The 21,351-nt window shown below is 40.1% G+C and overlaps 1 protein-coding gene across 1 annotated transcript; it reads right to left on the bottom strand.

Annotated features, from left to right (window-relative positions):
• Window positions 1-12,707: 12,707 nt before the first annotated feature.
• On the bottom strand, window positions 12,708-13,705 carry LOC140835783 (uncharacterized). Its single transcript, XM_073201190.1, has 2 exons — window positions 13,329-13,705; window positions 12,708-13,143 (listed from the first exon to the last, which is right to left on the bottom strand). Exons 1-2 carry the CDS (start codon window positions 13,703-13,705, stop codon window positions 12,708-12,710), a joined length of 813 nt encoding a protein of 270 aa, XP_073057291.1.
• Window positions 13,706-21,351: the final 7,646 nt, after the last annotated feature.

The following is a 21,351-nucleotide window of genomic DNA, read 5'->3' as shown; positions in this document are numbered from 1 at the left end:
GAAAACACGAAGAATGTTGCCCGAAAATCTTGTAATCTTCAACTCCCAGCTTTCTCCAAGCCTTTCTCTCTCTTCAAAACCTTGGTGGCTGCTGAATAATGTATCTTTTTGTCCTCTAGGGTTCTTTTGTACAGCCATACACCTTCCAAGTTGAATACAAGCCAATTAAGATTATTTACTGGCGCCGGGGCAGTCATGTTTTACCGCCCTATCGTGAGGTCTTCTGCAATGTTGCTTGCTTCAGATGCCTCTCGCGCGCAGGGTGGGTGGGGGTCAAGTTTTACCGCCCTAGTGCGAGGTCTTCTGCTCGGCCTCTTTAATTTTTCTTTGCTCGCGCTGGGGCGGTCAAGAATTACCGCCCTAGCACGAGGCCTTCTGCTCAACGTCTTTTTGGCTTCTGCATGCGCTAGGGTGATCAAGTATTACCTCCCCAGCGCTAAGTGGTCTGTCCTCAGAGTTGAATTTTCTCCTTTTCCGTCATTTTTCCTCGTTTTTCCTGCACATTCATACAACTCGGTGAGCGATGATAAAATGCAATAACTTAAGATGAAATGAAAAAAATTTAGACTTCATACAACCAAAACGATGCAAACTAAGACTCGCACGATGCACTAAAATACGTAAATATGACCTCTATCAACCCCCTACCATACTAACCTTTTGCTCGCTCTCGAGAAAATAGGTTGCAAGACACAACTTATTATCAATATACCTCTCTAAAATTGCATTATGATCCCTAACTAATTTCTATTAATTATTATCAAACTAAACATGAAATTAAACATGAAATAAAATAAATAAAAAATCTCATATTAATTACAATTATAATTTTATACACAAAACTTATGTGCATAATTTACTAGTAAAAAATATTAACCCATCGTAACTGTAATAATAATTTATTTAATTCTCTCTAGTTGGGCTCAAATTCAATCGGATCGTTGCCCTTCCAAAGTTGCTTCTTCTCAAAACCCTCGCAGTCACACCAAAAGACAATTTCAAGCTTCCATTCTCTTTAGTTGGGCTCAAATTCAATCGGATCGTGGCCCTGCCAAAGCTGCTTCTTCTCCAAAACCCTCACAGTCACTCAAAAAGACAATTTCAAGCTTCCAATAGCTTTAGGAACAATTACCTGTTCCTATGAAATGGCGTTAACAAATTTCCTATTGACGGTGGCCGGAGTAAGCGCCGTGATTTTGCTGATGAGGAGTGACATAAAAAAGTCAGCTTCTATCTTCCGCTGCAACGTCCGTCACATCCGTAACTGGCTTCAAGAAGAGTCTACCGCAGCCGCCAAGTATGCTCCTTTAAAAATTATTGCTTTTTTTTTCATCGAAGATGATTAGTTTTTCGTTGTTTTCCTTTCACTTTCGTTATGTTTCACTATATTTGCGACTTTTTTTAGGTTATGGTTCTCTGGATGATTCCATCTATTGCTAATATTAGGCAATCGATGCGCTTTGTCTACTGCATAATTTTTTTGCACAGAAGATAGCTTATGAAATACGGGCTTGGATGCTTTGGTTTGATAAGGCCGTCCAAATGGTTTTATGTTATTTGTTTCGTTTGGTGATATGATGATTAAAATTATCAATAATTCCTTGATGAGGAGTGTTCTTAGTAACATGACGATCTTCTTATTTTTGTAAAATCTATTCAAGTTTTTATTACCAAAATATAATTATTTTTTGGTATGAGCATGAATCCTTTACCTATATGTGACTTAATGAAGGGAAATGGAGAAGGCAAGACGGAAGGAGATACCTGAGAAAGACATTCCCAAAGAGAACAAGCACCAGAGCTTCATAAGAGATCAGTGTTGGTCAGACCGATAGTACTGGAGCAGTTCCTATTTGAGCCAGACAGGTGGAGAAGTTTCCCTCGCATGATCTCTTGCATGCAGGCACGGAAACTTATTTCTAAGGGGTGTCAGGCCTTCGTGGCCAGCATCATTTCAGCACCTGAAGCACACGCTCCGTCTATATCAGACGTACCAGTAGTCAGAGACTTCCCAGACGTCTTTCCTGACGACGTCACAGGTCTACCACCAGAGAGAGGTAGAGTTCGCAATCGATCTTATGCCAGGCACAGTGCCAATCTCTAAAGTACCATACCGATTAGCCCCAGCTGAGATGTTAGAACTCAAATAGCAGATTCAGGAGCTTCTTGACAAGGAATTCTTCCGCCCCAGTTTCTCGCCGTGGGGCACACCAGTGCTCTTTGTGAAGAAGAAGTATGGGAGTACGTGGTTGTGCATCGATTACCGAGAGTTGAACAACGTAACGATAAAGAAAAGTACCCACTTCCTAGGATCGAAGACTTGTTTGATCAGTTGCAGAGAGCTACAGTGTTCTCTAAGTAGATCTTCAATCAGGTTATCACCAGCTGAAGGTGAAAGATGCAGATGTGCACAAAACAGCCTTCAGAACCAGATATGGGCATTACGAGTTCTTAGTAATGCCATTCGGACTGAATAACGCCCCAGCTATTTTCATGGACCTCATGAACCGAGTATTTCAGCCTTACCTCGATCAGTTTGTCATAGTATTCATTGACGATATTCTCATTTACTCAAAGTGCCATGAGGGGCATAGCCAGCATTTGAGGACAGTGTTGCAGGTTTTGCAGGGTCGTAAGTTGTTTGCGAAGTTCAGTAAGTGTGAGTTTTGGGTGGAGAAGGTAGTGTTTTTGGGTCATATTATTTCTAGCAGTGGAATTGAGGTGGATCGAGCCAAGGTAGCGGCAGTTAAGGATTGGGTTGAACGGAAGAATGCATCGGAAATCCGCAGTTTTCTGGGTTTAGCCGGTTACTACCGTAAGTTCATTCAGGGGTTTTCGTCCATAGCAGTGCCACTCACTTCACTGACCAAAAAGAATGCTAAGTTTGTGTAAAGTGATGAATGTCATAAGAGATTTGACACGTTGAAGCAAGCCCTTATTTCAGAGCCAGTGTTAGCCATGCCAACAAGGCAAGGGGATTTTGTGTTATACACCGATGCATCTAAGCTCGGGTTACGCGCGGTATTGATGCAGCATGGTCGGGTGATAGCTTATGCGTCCAGGCAGTTTAAGGTGCACGAGAAGAACTAACCGACTCACGATCTTGAGTGAGCCACGGTTGTCTTTGCATTGAAGATTTGGAGACACTACTTGTATGGCGAGAAGTGTCAGATATTCACTGATCACAAAAGTTTCAAATATTTCTTCACGCAGAAGGAACTGAACATGAGACAGAGACGGTGGTTAGAGTTGGTGAAGGACTACGACTGCGAGATTAGCTACCATCCGGGAAAGGCTAATGTTGTCGCAGACGCGTTGAGCAGGAAAGTGGCAGTTGTAGCACAGTTGTCAGCACAAAAACCTCTTCAGTCTGAGATTCAGAGGTTTGATTTAGAAGTTTACCGCAAGGGCAGAGCTCCGAGGCTGTGTAATATGACAGTCCAATCTTCTCTGCTAGACCGTATTCGTGCAGGTCTGTCTTCAGATGAGCAATTACAGAAATGGAGACTGAAGGATGAAGCTAAGGGCAGTGTTCTCTACACAGTGTCAGATGGTATTGTGAGATACAGAGACAGAATGTGGGTGCCTAGCGTTGATTCGATCAAAGAGGATATTCTTTCAGAGGCACACGCATCTCCGTATTCCATTCACCCAGGAGGTACCAAGATGTACAAAGACCTGCAGATTTTGTATTGGTGGCCAGGGATGAAATGAGACATCCTCAGATTTGTGTATGAATGCCTCACTTGTCAGCAGGTGAAGGCAGAACATCAGAGGCCAGCAAGATTGATTAAGTCACTCCCCATCCTAGAGTGTAAACGGGAGAATATTACAATGGACTTTGTGGTTGGTTTACCGAGGTCAGTCAGAGGATCGAATTCTATTTGGGTTATAGTGGACCGACTCACTAAGTCAGCGCACTTCTTGCCAGTGAAGACGACCTTCTCCATGACGCAGTACGCGGAGCTTTATATCAAGGAGATAGTTCGATTGCATGGGATCCCAGTTTCTATTGTGTCCGAGAGGGACCCGAGATTTACATCGTCCTTCTAGAAGAGCCTACATGCAGCCATGGGGACGAAGTTGCTTTTCAGCACAGCTTTTCACCCGCAGACAGATGGCCAATCTGAGCGAGTGATTCAGATTTCAAAGGATTTATTGCGAGCCTGTATGATCGATTTCCAGAGGACTTGGGAATCAAATTTACCTCTAGTGGAGTTTACCTATAACAACAATTTCCAATCATCGATAGGTATGGCTCCCTATGAGGCATTGTTGGAAGGAAGTGCAGATCACCAATTCATTGGGATGAAGTCGGTGAGAGAGCAGAACTTGGTTCAGAGATTTTTCAGCAGACTGCAGATGTGGTGGTCAAGATTCGAGATAGAATGAAGACCGCCCAGAGTCGTCAAAAGAGCTATGCCGATAAGAGGAGAAGAGACCTCGAGTTTGCCGTAGGCAATCACGTTTTTGTCAAGATAGCACCTATGAAGGGTGTCATGAGATTCGGGAAAAGATGCAAACTGAGTCCGAGGTTTATCGGGCCGTTTGAGATTCTTGACAGAGTTGGGACACTAGCCTATCGCATTGCCCTTCCGCCGAATCTAGCCGGGGTACACAATGTGTTCCACGTCTCGATGCTGAGGAAGTATCTAGCTAATCCATCGCACGTGTTGAGTTATGAGCCACTGCAGCTTGCTCCGGACCTGTCATATGAGGAAAGACCCGTCTAGATCCTAGACAGGCAGGAGCGGAGACTTCGAAACAAAGTGACTAAGCTAGTCAAAGTCCGGTGGCTAAGAGGCCACTTGGGAGTCAGAGGTAGATATGAGAACTCGCTATCCAAAGTTGTTTTGTAAGACTTAATTTCGAGGACGAAATTTTTATAAGTGGGGGAGGAACTGTAGTGCCCAAATTTAGTACACGTATAACTCATGCATTAATTAAATTGTTAAATATTTTATTTAAGTTTAAAATGATTTTTGGGATGCATGATTTATTTAAATTGCATTATTTTAGTGTTTATGTGATGAACGTTAAAATGTTTTTCAAGTTTCATGTTTCAGGCGATTATTCGAGGCGGAATCGAGGAAAAGAGACCGGTGACGAGTTTGGCAATTTTTAAGCGTGATATTTTATTTTAAGTGGGGCATTTTAAAAGTGTTTAATTAAATTTTAAAATTTTAAAGGCCTAATTTAATTATTAGGTGATTTTGTGATTTTAAGCTTTTAAAGTCATGGCATCTGTGCATTTTATTATAAATTAGAAGATGTTATTTAAAATTTATAGTGAGTTAGCATTTTTAATTATCATTTAAGTGGCATTTAGTTAGCCTTTAATTTCTTTGTTAATTAGGTAAATTAGCTAAATTATTTAACCTTAATTTTAGTAAACACACACACTAACACACACAACTTCACGGCACACAACACACACATTTTTCACTTCTTTTTTTTTCAGATTTTTGAGAGACAAAACTTAGGGTTCTTGGTAAGTGTATCAGCCGCCCCTCTCCTACAAAATTTCCAGCAGCTTTTCTTTAATTTCGTTGCAAGATTTTAGTGCGACAATCGTCCCGGATCGCCCCTAACTCTGTTTTCGCTTCGGTATCGTCGTTACGGTATTTCTAATCATCAATGACACGTATATTCTGTTATTACTGCATCGATCTCATCATATTACACATGTGTTGTCATTTAAGTGTAAAAATACATGTGTTATGCGTAGAAGTTTGAGCCATTATGTTTAGAACGTTTTTTAAACCATTTTAGATCTAGATTTTCGATTTTTGCTGTCTTTTAAATGCTGCGTTTTTTTGGTCGCCTTTTTGAGAAAACTTTCAACACAAAAATTGTATAACTTTTCGATACCTTCGATTTGACAGTAATTAGAAATTTTTGGATGAAAATTGAGTGAGTTATGATGTTTTTCGTGAGACTGCTCAAACTTCGTTTTTCAGAAAATTTTGTATTGACGCGTTCTTGAAGTTTACTTGTTGCAGGCTTCGTTGGGGATCGACGGGTGATCGTGTCTGCATCTAGGTATGCTTAGTATGATGTTGGGTTGCTATTTGACATGTCGTTGAGTTTCAATAGGCAATCGAGCACACTAGAAGTCGTAGGAAACGTTTCGGTGTCAATTATCACGTTATTTGAATTGTATGTGTCGTAGGGTGAACATCGTTGCTTTGGGTGTTGTACGAATTTGGAATTGGTGTTATGGCATGCTAGGATGGGTCTCGGGGTGTCGGTTCATGGTGCATATAATCAAGTCTAAAGTGATAAGCACCTCATGTATTGAATTCTCGTTGGTTTCCGATTAGCGCAGGTACACGGACTCGCGGACGGACCCTGGCACGGGGTCCTTGCCTTTGTTTTCTCCTTGATGCCATTTCTGCGTGCCAACACGGACCCCCACACGGACCAGGGCACGGGGTCCGTGCCTTTGCTTTCCTTCGAAGTGTCAATCAACCGAGTCTGCACGGACCCTTTAACGGACCCTGACACGGGGTCCGTGTCCCTTCCTTTTGATTGGTCCTTTCTTTGCGCACACACACGGACTCATACACGGACCCAGACCCGGGGTCCGTGTACTTCATATTTTGGGAAAAAAATAATGTTTAATTTGAGGTTTGATGTCATGGTTTAGTGCAATGATTTACAAAGTCGAGTCATGGGAATTTTAGAATATCCTAAGGAGTTGAATGAACTCGCAATTAATCATGATCAATACGTCTAAGCTATGAAAGTTAAGTATGTGAATATATGTTAGTATGTGCAGCAACGGCCCCAAATTGAAGTCCAACGAATCCCTCAACGCCAAGTAAGTATGTTCGACGTGCAAGAAATTATTTTCAAGTTTTTGAGGTATGCTAAATGTCTTGTGACCAATGTATGTATGGGGTTGGAAAGCGTTAAATCATGAACGTGGATCAACCCACCACGTTAAAGCATGGACAGGTTTAGATCAGGATTGGAAAGCGTTAAAGCATGAACGGGGACCAATCCACCCGTTAAAGCTTGAACGGAGATCTCATGTATGTGGTAGTGGGTTCGCCCCTGTCATCTCAGTACTGTGGTTTAGTCTGATCAGGTGATTATGTTATGGAGTGATATATCTCTACGCAAAATAATGAAGTTCATGTATGTTTATGTATGCACAAGTATGCAAGCATGTTTATGAAAGTTTTCACGTTATGGCACGTCTATGATATGTATGAATGTTCAAGGTTGCTTCAAGTTCAAATTTCAAGTATGTATGTTCTATTTTTAAGCTGCATGTGGCTTTATTATGTATTATTCGTTATTCCCAGTTTATACGTGTTGAATCTTTAGACTCACTAGACTTGATCGATGCAGGTGAGGATGTTTAGGAGGAGACTGACGGTGGGGACCGAGGAGCAGGCTTGGGCTGAGCGGGAGGCTAACCCGAGGATCGTCATGTTTTACTTTTTATGCAAACATTCAATACTTTTGTCAAACTTCAACTTTCAAATCTTTTGTTGCAACAACTCGTGAGACGTACAGATTATTTCACGTTTATTTAAGAAAATTTTTAATTTTTCCGCAAATTTTAAGTAGTAAAAAGTACGGTACATTACACTTAAACTCCATACATCTCCATTCTTTTAGCCTAGGAATAAAATTTCATTCTTTTATTTGGCTCCCCGACACATAACGACACCAATTTTTTTTCGTTCAGCTTATTTTTCTGTCCTCCCTCAGATAAGAACAAGAAATATGGGTGTGTGGCTTTGGTCCAATCTCAAGGGTACATCAATAAGGTTAGACACGGCTAGATATACGGGTACAAGTATCGAAGTAAAATTATTATCAATAATCTCGGTTCAATGAATTGGTCTAGCAGAGATGTGCCTAACTCATCCTCGTCCTGCTGGACAGTGTTCGTGTCAAGGGATGTGTTCAAGTCACCTAGTGCATCACAAATTCCCCACAAACAATGTCCAAGTTCACTATGTCATGTATTTTCTTTTGCCAAATTGTGCTGAAATTTCATTATCCAATGAAGATTTTCATGCATCAACCACTCGTGTGATCTAAACTAGTGCCGTGACAACATTGGACATTCGCATGTATGACCCATTCAACATCATCATTGGCTACCACATACGAATCTAGCACCAACTATAAATCACTTCTCAAATGACAACACAAATAACACGAGACAAATGCAATACGAAAGACGAACTAAACAAACAACCTAAACACAAAATAACCAAACTAAACACCCACCCCCCAAACAGAAACATGCCATGTCCCCAATGAACAAAACAACTAAACAAGTAGACAAACGAACAGAGTAACTAAAATGGATGCTAAACAGAATGCATTCAAAATGAAGTAGATAAAACGAATGCAAAGAAAAGGAAAACACGAAGACTCCCCTGATCACTGCTCATTTTCCTCGTCCTCGGGCGGTGCAACTCCTGGCTCCTGATTGTCCGGCTGAGGGTAAGCATAGCGGAATGGGAACGGGGGCGGGTATGCTGGTGTGGTGGATAGGGGAAGAATAGGGCAATTCTAGAGCTTTGTATGTACTACTGGATTTGAGAGAAGACCAGTCAGCCCACATTAATCGGAATACCCACCATCAGTGCGTAGACTAGGATGGCTCGGTCTTTTTGAATGTCACTGGTATGGGACACCTACATCAACCGCTTGGATATAAAAGCATACCGCATCGTGGGCCTGGACAATAAATATGTTTCAAGAAAATAACTCGGAGTCTTCCAAATAGCCACCAGGTAATAGATAGTTTGCACAATTAACTCAAAATCCGGGTTGGCTATCAAGTCCTCTAAAGCAGATTCATCAACCACAGGGGTAACCAACAATTCATTCAGGGTGGCTGAGTCAAAAGATATTAACTTACCCTGTACCATAGCCATTCCATCAGTCCGCTCGGCGGCGTTGGCATAAAATTCACACAATCGGAATCACCGCGGCCTTGGGTGTAGCAAAAAAAGACTCCCAACCTCGTTTCTAAATATCATGCAAAAAATGTAATGCTCTAGATGAGAAATCAAACCCCTGTTCCGGAATGAGGCGCCTATGCACTTTGGCGTGTTCATACCGATTTCGGGATTTCTCATTCACAAATTTACCTCTATTATCGGACAAAGAGGAGGAAGATACATGTGTTACCTTAGATTTATTTGGAGCCATTTTTGAATGCGGAGGTGGGCGAGATAAACGAAGCACGAAAAGTGCCTTGCCACTTAGGAAATGGGAGCGGAGTCACCGGCTTGCGTGAATGGCGTGGGAACTTAGGGACTCAAGTACCTGAAAATTGAGAGGGAGAGACGGATGGTGAGGGATGAATTTCAGAGGAAAATTGCGAAGGGGAGGGTTTGTGTGTGCACATAGTGAGAGAAAGAAGAGAAGGGGGCGGCTTTATAACGCGGCGCACTGGGGCGGTCCAATTATACCGCCCTACCCTCTATCAAAACAAATTTCATTGGCGCGCTGGGGCGATCAAGTTATACCGCCCTAGCGCGAAGCTCTCTGTCCACGAAGTGCCAGTGAGGCGCACTGGGGTGGTCAAGAAGTACCGCCTAGCGCGAACTCCTCTGCTTCTGACTTATCTTTCATATATATATATATATATATAACAATAAAAACAATATATAACAATAAAAACAACCAAAATCTAGTTTAAAAACTCAACTAAATAAAAGAAAATTTTAAAAGCGAGTATGAAGAGAAAGAAATTAGTTCTCAATTTATATTTGAGAGCTAGACTGTAGGTTCCTCTCAGTTCTAATTGTTTTGGAATCAAGCGACTCCAATTTGGGGCTCCACTGTGCCGCCCAAATAATGCTTCAGTCGTTGAGCATTGACTGTGAACGGCTCATTTGTTTCATCTCTCAAAGTTATGGCTCCCGAGGGGAACACTTTGGTGATCATGTAAGGTCCCGTCCATCTTGACTTGAGTTTTCCAAGAAACAGGCACAACATGGAGTTGTTTAGCAGCACCGCTTCACCTTATTTGAATTCCCTTGGCAATATGTGTTTGTTGTGTGCTTGCTTTGTATGCTCCTTGTAGGTCAACGTCAGATCATAGGCTTGACCTCTGAATTCTTCCAATTGGTCCAACTGGAGCAATCCGTGTTCATCTACAAGAGCAAAATCAAGATTTAGCGCTTTTGTTGCCCAATAAGCTCTATGTTCTAAATCAACAGGTAAATGACATGCTTTTCCAAAAAGTAGCCTATACGTTGTCGTGCCTATAGGTGTCTTAAAAGCAGTCCTATATGCCCAAAGTGCGTCATCTAACCTCAACGACCAGTCCTTTCGATTTATCCCCACAAACTTCTCCAAAATCCTCTTGGTCTCGCGATTCGACACCTCAACTTGACCACTTGTTTGAGGGTGATAGGGAGTGGAGATTTTATGAGTGACCCCATATTTACCCAAAAAAATTTCAAAAATTTTATTGCAAAAATGGTGCCACCATCACTCATGATCGCTTGTGGTGTTCCAAATCTGTTGAAAATGTTTTTCTTTGAAAATTTCAGCACCACTTGAGCATCATTCGTTGTATATGATTTCTCCTCCACCCATTTGGAAACTTAGTCAACCGCAACCAAAATGTATTTTTCTGTAAACAAGTTGGAAACGGTCCCATGAAATATATCCCCCAAACATCAAAGACTTCGCAATCGATAATATTATTTAAAGTCATCTCATGGAAAAAGGAACGTGAATCTTTAAATAGAGTTGGCCAATAAAATACACATCTGAGTAACTTGGATGCCATTCGTGTGGATAAAAAATGACCACCTACGTCGCGGTCATGACAGTGGATAAGAATCGATCACATCTCTTCCTCCATTACACATCTCCTTATCATGGCATCTGCACAGATTTTGAAAAAGAAAGGTTCCTCTTTCACGTCCGTGAAGAATTTCTTTCTTTGGTGGGTGAGCCTGTAACAAGAAAATTTGCATAATCTGCATACCATGGACAATTTTTCATCAAGAACAATTGTTCATCAGGAAACCAATCATCTACCTTATCCTTTGCACATTTGTCGCTAACATGTTCAAGTCTAGCTAAATGATCAGCTACCACATTCTCTACACCTTTTTTATCTTTTATTTAGAGTTCAAACTCTTGAAGAATTAAAATCCATCTAAGCAATCATGGTTTGACCTCTTTCTTAGCAAGCAAATATTTAAATGCAGAGTGGTCAGTAAACACAATAACTTTCGACAAAACAATGTATGAATAGAATTTATCAAATGCAAATACTACTGAAAATAATTCTTTTTCAGTTGTTCCATAATTTAAATGTGCTTCATCTAAAGTCCTACTCGCATAGTATATAGTGTAAAATACATTGTTCTGTCTTTGGCCTAGAATAGCACCAACCGCCGTATCATTGGCGTCGCACATTACCTCTAAGGGAAGTTCCCAATCCGGTGCCACGAACACATGAGCTGTCACCAAGCGCTCCTTTAGGTTCTCGTATGCCTGCAAACAATAACAATTGAAACAAATGGCACATCTTTCATGAGTAGGGAAGATAGGGGCTTAAAATTTTTAGAAAAATCTCTAATGTAACGCCGGTAGAAATCGGCATGTCCTAGGAAACTTAACTCCCTTCACAGATGCTGGTGTTGGTAGGTTTTTGATGACTTCCACTTAAGTTTTGTGCACCTCAATCCCTTGTTCAGAAATCTTTGCCCAAGCAAAATTCCCTCTTGTACCATGAAATGGCACTTCTCCCAATTTAGCACTATGTTTGTCTCCTCGCACCTTTTCAATATTGTGTTCAGATTCTACAAACATTCATCAAATGTTGCACCAAAGATAGAAAAGTCATCCATAAATATTTCAAGAAAAGTTTCGATCATATCATGGAATATAGCAGTCATGCATCGTTGAAACGTAGCAGGGGCATTACAAAGAGCAAAGACATACGTCGAAAAGAAAAATTTCATAAGGACAAGTGAAAGTGGTTTTCTCTTGGTCCTCCGGTGCAATAATGATTTGGTTATACCCCGAATACCCATCTAGAAAACAGTAAAACTCATGCCCCTCTAGTCTCTAACATCTGATCAATAAAGGGGAGGGAGAAGTGGTCCTTACAGGTGGCATATTTCAACTTCCTATAATCAATACACACTCTCCACCCCATAACAGTCCTAGTGGGAATAAGTTCATTATTTCCATTAGTGATCAAAGTAATCCCATATTTCTTCGGCACACACTGAACAGGACTTACCCAAGCACTATCGAATATATGATAGATAATACTTGCATCGAGAAGCTTGATAGTTTCAGCCTTCAGTACCTCTTGCATCTTTGGATTGAGTTGTCTCTGAAGTTGCACGAGGGGTATATACTTCTCTTCCATCAGGATTTTGTGCATGCAGATAGATGGACCTATTCCCTTGATGCCTGGCACCTTCCAGGAGAACGCCTTTTTGTTCTATTTAAGAACTTACAGCAGTTTTTCCTCAATATAATTTGTCAAGACATCATAAATAATGACAGGTAAAGTGTTATTCTCACCTACATATACGTACTTTAGGTGCGGAGGCAATGGCTTGAGCTCAAGCGTCGATGGTTCCTCAATGCTTGACTTCGGAGGGGTAAAGTCTCTTCGCTCTCCCAAATTCTCCAATATCATCCTCATTGGCTTCCTCCATAGATAATTGGCATTAAAGTATGCCACTATTTCAAATTTTTTTATCATCTAGCTCATCCTCCTTCAATTCAGTCATGAGGGTGGCTCTTAATGGATCTTTTACAGCATCCTGCACAAAATTGTTCACAAGTGAATCCAAAGCATCGATTTTAAAACAGTAATCAGTGTGGCGTGTGTGCTTAAGAGCATTATAGACATCAAAAGTAATTTCTTCCTCCCCCACTCTTAGTCTCAACTTCCCTTCTTGCACATCAATCAGAGCCTTGACAGTTGCAAGAAACGGTTTCCCCAGAATTAAAGGCATCACCATATCCTCCTTCATGTCTAGCACCACAAAATCTGCAAGAAATATAAATTTGTCCACCTTTACCAACACGTCCTCTATGACTCCTCGCGGATATTTGACAGATATGTCTGCTAGTTGCAAGGACATCCTTGTTGGCTTAGGCTCTCCTAATCCGAGTTTCCTGAATACAAATAAAGACATAAGATTTATACTTGCACCAAGATCACATAAAGCATTATGAAAAATAACATCACCAATCACACAAGTAATAGAAAAACTCCCTGAATCTTTTAGTTTCGGGGGATCTTGTTTTGTACCAATGCAGAGCAATTTTCAGTTAAGCTTACAGTCATGTGATCTTCTAACTTCCTCTTATTTGCTAAGATGTCGTTCAGAAATTTATCATAGCTAGGCATTTTCATCAAAGCATCAGCAAAGGGAATATTAATGTGCAATTTCTTGAATACTTCTAGGAGCTTACCGAATTGCGCATCTATTTTCCCATTTTTCAATGATGCTGGAAAAGGTGGAGGGATAACAATTCTGGATTGTGTAGTGGGTGCGGGTGTAGAGTTAGAAGACTTACCCATGGACGTGTCAGCTGCTCCCTCTCTTGGCTCCTCTTTTTCCTTCCCCTCTTGTTCAAGTTCCTTTCCATTCCTCAATGTTATGGTCATCACTTGCTCTTTTGGATTAGTTTCAATGTAGCTTGGCAAGGTGTCCGGATCTCTACTGGCAATCATCTTAGCTAACTTTTCTATCTGATTTTCTAAACCCTTTATCGATGTATCCTGATTCTATAGTCTAGTTTCAATGGATGAGATAAATTTAGTCATCATTTGCTCCAAACTAGACTTCTCCTCTCTAGGCTCAGTTCTATACATCGGTTGCTTACCATATTGTTGTCCTCCCTGCGGTCGATTCTGGCTATTTTGACCACCACATGAGAATTTGGGATGTTTTCTCCATCCAAGATTTTATGTGTTCGAATACAGATCATTTCTAGGACGGTTTTGAATCCTCATTTGATTTACTAGTGTCTCCTATTGCACATAGAAAGGACCACTGTCTTGACAATCCTTAACATAATGTTCTGCTTCGCATTTATCACAGAATATCTCTTGCAGGCGCATCGCTGTCCCGTTTACATTCATGATGTCTATTTTCTTGTTAAGTGCTTCTAATTGCGAAGTGACAACACAAAGGTCAGTTACCTGGTGAACTCTTGCACTCCTCTTTTGATTGTTCCTCTCAGATTGAGAGTGATAACTGCTAGCAGCCATCTCCTCCAGTAACTCATACCCTTCTTTGGTAATTTTCCTCAACAGATTCCCACAAGCTGCAACCTCTACCATGGTACGTTTAGACGAAATTAAACCATAGTAAAAAGTTTATACAACTAACCCAAGAGGCAACTCATGATGTGGGCATCGCCGTAATAATTCCTTGTAGCGCTCCCAAGCCTCGTAGAGTGACTCTTGCTCAAATTGAGAGAAGATGGTTATGTCTGCTCGCAGCTTCATGATTTTTGATGGAGGAAAGTATTTCAAGAGGAATGCTTTGGTCATATCTTCCCAAGTTGTGATGGAACCTACAGGAAAACAATTCAACCAAGATTTAGCTTTGTCACCCAAAGAGAAAGGAAATAAACGCAATTTAACATCATCAGACACTCCATTAAATTTAAAAGTGTCGCAACTTTCTAAGAAGATGGTGGTGTGAGTGTTTGGTGAAAGGGATCGATTTTAGGTGCCCGAATGCGTAACGGAAGTTCAAAATTTTCGATTTTTACAAGAAAAATTCGAGCACCTCTTGTACTAGCATGTAACATATACAAATCACATTTGTCATACATAGGGTGTTAAGAAATTATACCTATCAACCTCTTGAGGTTGATGATGGCTCCTAACTAAGATGTAAACAACTTGGCTCTTGAATGGCAAGACAATCTTCAAGCTTCCTTTGAGCCCACCTTGCTCAAATATTAAGCCCACCACCAACTAGCTAGAACCACTCTAATTTTGCACTAGAAAAATTAGAGCATTTTTCTTTGAGAATTGTATTGTTTCCTCAACAATTGAAGAACAAAAATGAGGGAGAAAGTGAAGTGAATTTTCGGCCATTGTGAATGGAATGAAGGGGAGGGAGACTAGTCTTGGTAGTGAAAAAGTTGTTGTTGGCATGTGTGACACATGTCTTGAATATTGAGAAAGTTGTCTCCCAACTCTTCACCTCCTCATGCATGCTATTTATTTGATTTTTAACAATTAAAAATCCATGGACTTATTTTAATTATTTCAAACATATTTGAGACTAATTAAACATTACTTGAATTCACTCAAGTCACTAGTTCCATAATTATTTTACTATTGGGCTCTACAAGACCCAATATAATTTAATTAATTCAACACTTGAATTAATTTTATTATTTGGATTCTACTAGGCCCACTAGTGTTAAATTGATTCAACACTTGAATTAATTTAATTTAGTCCATAATAATTTTTATGAAAATCACAATTTTCAAATACATTATTTATTTGGCCAACTTTTAATTTAGGAACACTTCCACAAATTAAAAGTTACATTTCCCTCATAGAAGTCATACTTCTATTTTTCTTACGCTTATAAACTCATTTATAAGCCGTTCAACACTTTGAACTATTTTAACTTCTCAACGGGATCTAGAAAGCCAGTACTTGTGTGGCCCTCAATGGTTCATTAATACAACTAGCCGTGGGTTCACATTTCTATGTGATTCGGACTAAACATGTCCTTATATGAGCATACCCCAATTGCTCCATTCTTACTTATCAACTCCTTGATAACAAGAACGTCAGAACTCAAGTCTGATAGTATCCAACCAATCATGTTAATCACCTAGCAGCATCGCTTACATGATTCCCTAGGTATCATATGATAGTGCCTGCAAGAACCATTCAATTATGGTTAGCGTACATTACGGTCCCTTCAACTCATATATCCCGACCAATTCGACAACCATTGGTTTACCGAGAGTTGTCAATGAATCGGTACTATGTGTCATGTTGTAGTTGCATCGATTGTGTAATATATAAAACCCCTTTCATAATTACCACCATACTCTGATCAGAGATTTCATACTACATACACATAGGATATCCATACCCGAAGGTAAGCGGTGAATCCCCGACTACAATGCATCGACTCCTATATGTTTCGACAAAACACCCAACCTTGCCACCTGATAAGTCGGTAAACAAGTCAAAGTGCAATGCTAGCACATAGAGTCTCAATGTTGTCCCGGGTCATAAGGACTAATGGTGTACAACCATAAACTAGGATGTTTCCACTCGATAAGTGAGAACCACTTGGAAAGTCCTTTATGGAGGGTTGTTCAGTGCACTCTACCAAGAGCACCTATCTGCATGCTCGGACATCACAATGTCCCCTACCAATGAAACATGGTACTCACATCGCAGATACTAGTGTCGAACTCGAACGGCCTATATCCTTCTTAGCGGCGGCTGAATCGACTAGGAACTGTTTAGAATATACAGTATTCCAAATATGAGTTTCATGATGCTCATCATATGAGCATCTCATATTCTTTCTACTATTTGTGTATTCAAAAGCTTTATCTATGCAACTAGCATGGGTATACAGATAAAGATGTGCCAAAATAATAATTTGAAATATTATTAAAATAAAGATTGTTTATACATAGAGTTTCATTGTGAACACTCGGCCAACACTTGGCTCGACGTGCACCTACTCTAACATTTGGGTCATCTAGTGCGTTTCAACAAAAGTGAACCGTGTTCCGAATCATTTGAATAATGGCTGGTTTGTAATGCCCGAGATTTATATCCTGTTAATCTGCAATTATTGATTTTGAATTGATGTGATTATGAAAAGGCCACCCGAGACCCGATAGGATTTACCATGAGAAGATTTGATGTGCGAGGACAGAAGGTCTCGCGCATATGCGCAATGCGACCCGCGCATATGCGCAAGATGGGCAGAGAACCTCGTGCATATGCGTGAAGCGCGCATATTCGCGCATATGCGCGAGCTGCTGTGATGTTTAAGCGCCGAGACATGCGCATATGCGCCGAGGAGGGTCGCGCATATGCGCGAGATGTGCAGCACAAAGAGATAAGCCACGTATTGTGCCATGCAATTTGATATATAAAATCTTCATTTCCTTCAAAACTTCTACAAGAAAGAACCGATGAAAGATTCGAGAGTTTCAAACTTTTCCTTTTAGAAATTTGAATCTTGCGCAAAATCCGTCTGTTCAAATTTTAATCCGAGTTCAGTACCAGACTCCTCTTGACAAAGGCTTCAAAAGGACATAAGTTTTATTATGTTTTGTTATGATTTGGAAATATATATTGAAGGAATCAAATATGATTAATATATGGTGTTCTCGAGATATTAGACATCATATAATCGAAACCGGATTAAAGAACAGATACCATATGAAATTGTTACGATTTTCAGAGTTGATTAGATTGAGATTATACAGATTTGATATTTGATTGTGTTTATTGATTGATTATGAGTTGTTGAGATTGGCCGTCTGTTATTTATATTGCCGGTGTATCGAGATTGTGAATGTTATGCCGTCAAAACAGAATTAGATTGAGATTGATCAAAATACATATTTTTGTTGAGTTGTATAATGATATTATACTTCTTTAATGTTATTCCAGATTGGTATTGAAGATTTCGAAGATAGAATAAAGCCATAACCCAACAAAGAAAGGTATAAATCAATGTAAACCGGGAGATACGACTCGAGTTAGATTGGACTCGAGTTTCCCTAAACCACATACTTGTTTATTATTGTTTTAATACCTTTGTATTATTTGAATGTATACGCTTATTCTATTGACTTATAGAATAGTAGAGGAAAGAAGAAAGATATTGAGAACAAGTCATTGGCAGAGGTTCCAAGTCTTGGGAAGAGGTGCCTAGACAGTGGATGTTTGGTTATATCGATGTTGCTTAGGAGTAGATCGACTTCTATTGCAAATATTCGATATAATATGCCAACGTCCGGGAACCGAGATCCCTAGACTAGACTAGATCAGAGTCGAGTCAGAGATATGAGTTTGATTTACAGTTTTATATTATTTCATGTTTTCAGATTTGATACATGTGATTGATATCTGTTATATGCTTTTATATATGTTTATATGACTACATGTATATGTTGTTTATACTGAGAATTATATTCTTACCGGAGTTATCCGGCTGTTGTTGTGTTTGTATGTGTGCATGACAATATGTGGGATAGGATCAGGGGTAAGAAGAGGATGAGAGATCAAGATTAGTGTGGAGATCCGTACCCAGAAGTAAAATAGGTTTCAGCACTTGGTGTATAGTGATTGAACCCTAGTTTGACATTAATGGATTTTGTACGTGACATATACTTTTAATTTTGATGTTTATATCAGATTGATTATAATATGTTCCGCACTTGTATTTTAAAAAATAAAAAAAATTTAGACCCCGTTTATTTAATTGATCCAATTATTCCCAAAAATGATTAATAAATTAATTAGCGTCCTGGTCCCCACAGCATGTGGTATCAGAGAAGTAGGTTCCTTAGACTGAGATAGAAGAGAATGAGTGGGAGTAGATTGTGTTTTCTTTCCTGCTTCTACGTGCTAGCATTGCATTATGTTTTACTGCTTTAATACATGTTTACCTGATTATCTGATTTGATTGGAAATATGTATTGTTTGAGAATGAATCAGAACCGATTCTTGATCAGAGGTAAGATGATCAGAAGGAGAATGAGACAGTTTTGTCATATTTGATTACTAACCCTTTTGATAATCAGATATTCCTCCTCGAAGAATCCCAGAACAGGGTAGTACCTCTGCGAATCCGATGGATGTGACAGCAACACCGATGGAAACGCTGCTGAACAGGTTTCAGTCGTTTAAACCGGCTACTCTGAAAGGCAAGGAAACTTATGTTGATTGTGAGAGTTGGTTAGATGACATTGAGATACTGTTTGATTCATTGGCTTACACTGATGAGCGTCGAGTCAGACTGATTGGGCATCAATTACATTATGTTGAAAAGAATTGGTGGCTCACGACAAAGAGAGCTTTGGAGCATCGAGGTATGACTATTACTTGGAACATCTTTAAAACTGAGTTTTATCAAATATTTTTCCCAGTATCGTACAGAAAGGACAACGGTGCAGAGTTCGCAAATTTGAGACAGTGCCAGTTGAATATAGAAGAATATGTGGCCAAGTTCTCTACCTTGCTATGATTTGCTCCACATGTTGCTGAGAATGACGAAGTTGTTGCTGATCAGTTCATCAATGGGCTAAATCCTGAGTTCTTTACATTGGTGAACACTGGGCGACCAAATAACTTTGTTGATGCTTTGAACAGAGCCAAGGGAGCTGAAGCGGGCCTGATCAGACAGAGAGGAGCTTCATATGTTGCTCCAGTACAGAAACAACAGCCACCACCTTCGACTCAATTCCACCAACCCCCTCGCAGATTTGATAGCAGCAGTAGCAGTGGTGGGAAGAAATATCAGTTGAAAGCCAGAGAAAAACAGTTTAAGAAGTCTGGAAGCAGTTCTTCTAGCTCCAGTGGTTCCAGATAGAGTTATACATGGGCTTATTGCAGAACTTGCGGAGGGAGACATCCCACAGATCAATGTAAAGGAGTGTTTGGTATTTACAATATCTGCAAACAATATGGACATTTTGCTAGAGTTTGTCCACAGAAAAGTTCCCAAAGATCCCAGGGAGCTGAATCATTTGGATCAGTGGCACAGCCTAATCGACGATCATTTGCTGTTCACACATTCCAGCCAAGACCAAATCAGTCACAGCCAAGGCCAGGAGGAAGCCAGACAGTTATCCAGACTCCTAGATAGCCGGTCAGGATATTTGCTTTGACTGAAGAACGGGCCCAAGAAGCACCAGATGATGTTGTTGCAGGTAACTGTTCCCTTTGTGGTTACCCTGCTTACGTATTGATTGATACATGTGCTTCTCATTCTTTTATATATGAAAGTTTTGCATTGATACATGCATTGCCTGTTGAGTCTTTACCTGATGTAGTATCTGTCTCTTCTCGTTTGGGGAAAGGTTTGATATCAGTGAATTCTGGTAAACATTGTATGCTACAGTATGACGAGCATGAGATTGAGTTAGATTGTATTATACTTGGGTTGTCTGATTTTGACTGCATTATTGATATCGATATGCTGACCAAGTACAGAGCTACCGTAGATTGTTTCCATAAAATTGTGAGAATCAGTCCTGAGATGGCTGAAGAATGGAAATTTTACTGGTAAGGGTTCTAGATCTAGAATTCCTTTGATATCTACGTTATCTATGACTCGATTATTACAGAAAGGAGCAGAGGGATTCCTTGTGTATTCAGTAGACGTACTGAAATCGAGCTCATTATTGACAGACTTGCCAGTGGTATGTGAGTTTGCTAATATTTTCCCATATTAAATTCCAGGGTTTGCTCCAGTCAGAGAGATAGACTTCAGCATTGAATTGGTATCAGGTACAGTTCCTATTTCTAAAACTCCATACAGAATGACACCAATTGAATTGAAAGAGTTGAAAGAGCAGTTAGAAGATTTACTGGCCAAGGGGTACATCAGACCGAGCGTTTCTCCTTGGGGTGCTCCAGTATTGTTTTTCAAAAAGAAGGACACTTCAATTAGACTCTGCATTGACTACCGTCAACTAAACAAGGCTACGGTAAAGAAAAAATACCCTATGCCTTGTATCGATGATTTATTTGATCAGTTGCAGGGTTCTTCTGTGTATTCCAAGATCGATCTGAGATCTGGATATCATCAGCTGAGAGTTCGAGATTCTGATATACCAAAGACAACTTTCAGAACTAGGTATGGCCATTATGAGTTTATAGTCATGTCATTTGGTTTAAAAAATGCTCCAGCTGTGTTTATGGGACTGATGAACCGTGTATTTCAATAGTATCTTGATGATCTTGTGATTATTTTTATCGATGATATTCTGATTTATTCAAAGAATTTGAATGATCATGCCGAACATTTGAGAATTGTTTTGAGAACTCTGAGGGCTGAGAACTATATGCCAAGATTTCGAAATGTGAATTTTGGCTGAGACAGGTTGTATTTTTGGGTCACATTATAGCTGGAGATGGGATTTCTGTCGATCCTAGCAAAGGTGAGGCCATGATCAGTTGGCCTAGATTGACATCAGTGCCAGAGATACGCAGTTTTATGGGTTTAGCGGGATATCACCGAAGATTCATCAAAGATTTTTCCAGTATTGCTACACCTATTACGCAGCTGACTCAGAAGAATGCACCGTTCGTTTGGTCAGAAGAGTGTGAATCAAGTTTTCTAGAGTTGAAGAAGAGG

Source organism: Primulina eburnea, chromosome 7 (genome assembly GCF_022965805.1).
Source record: "Primulina eburnea isolate SZY01 chromosome 7, ASM2296580v1, whole genome shotgun sequence".
Taxonomy (NCBI): Eukaryota; Viridiplantae; Streptophyta; class Magnoliopsida; order Lamiales; family Gesneriaceae; genus Primulina; species Primulina eburnea.
Note: the sequence above shows the minus strand (reverse complement) of the source record. Positions and strands in the feature narration are given on the sequence as shown.

What these genes read in the sequence shown, in the direction of transcription:
- LOC140835783 (XM_073201190.1), bottom strand. Translation starts at nt 13,705, where the DNA reads ATGATTGCCAGTAGAGATCCGGACACCTTGCCAAGCTACATTGAAACT. An exon ending in ATCTTAGCAAATAAGAGGAA is followed by an intron (nt 13,144 to 13,328) that starts GTTAGAAGATCA and finishes ATTTGTATTCAG; the next exon opens with GAAACTCGGATTAGGAGAGC.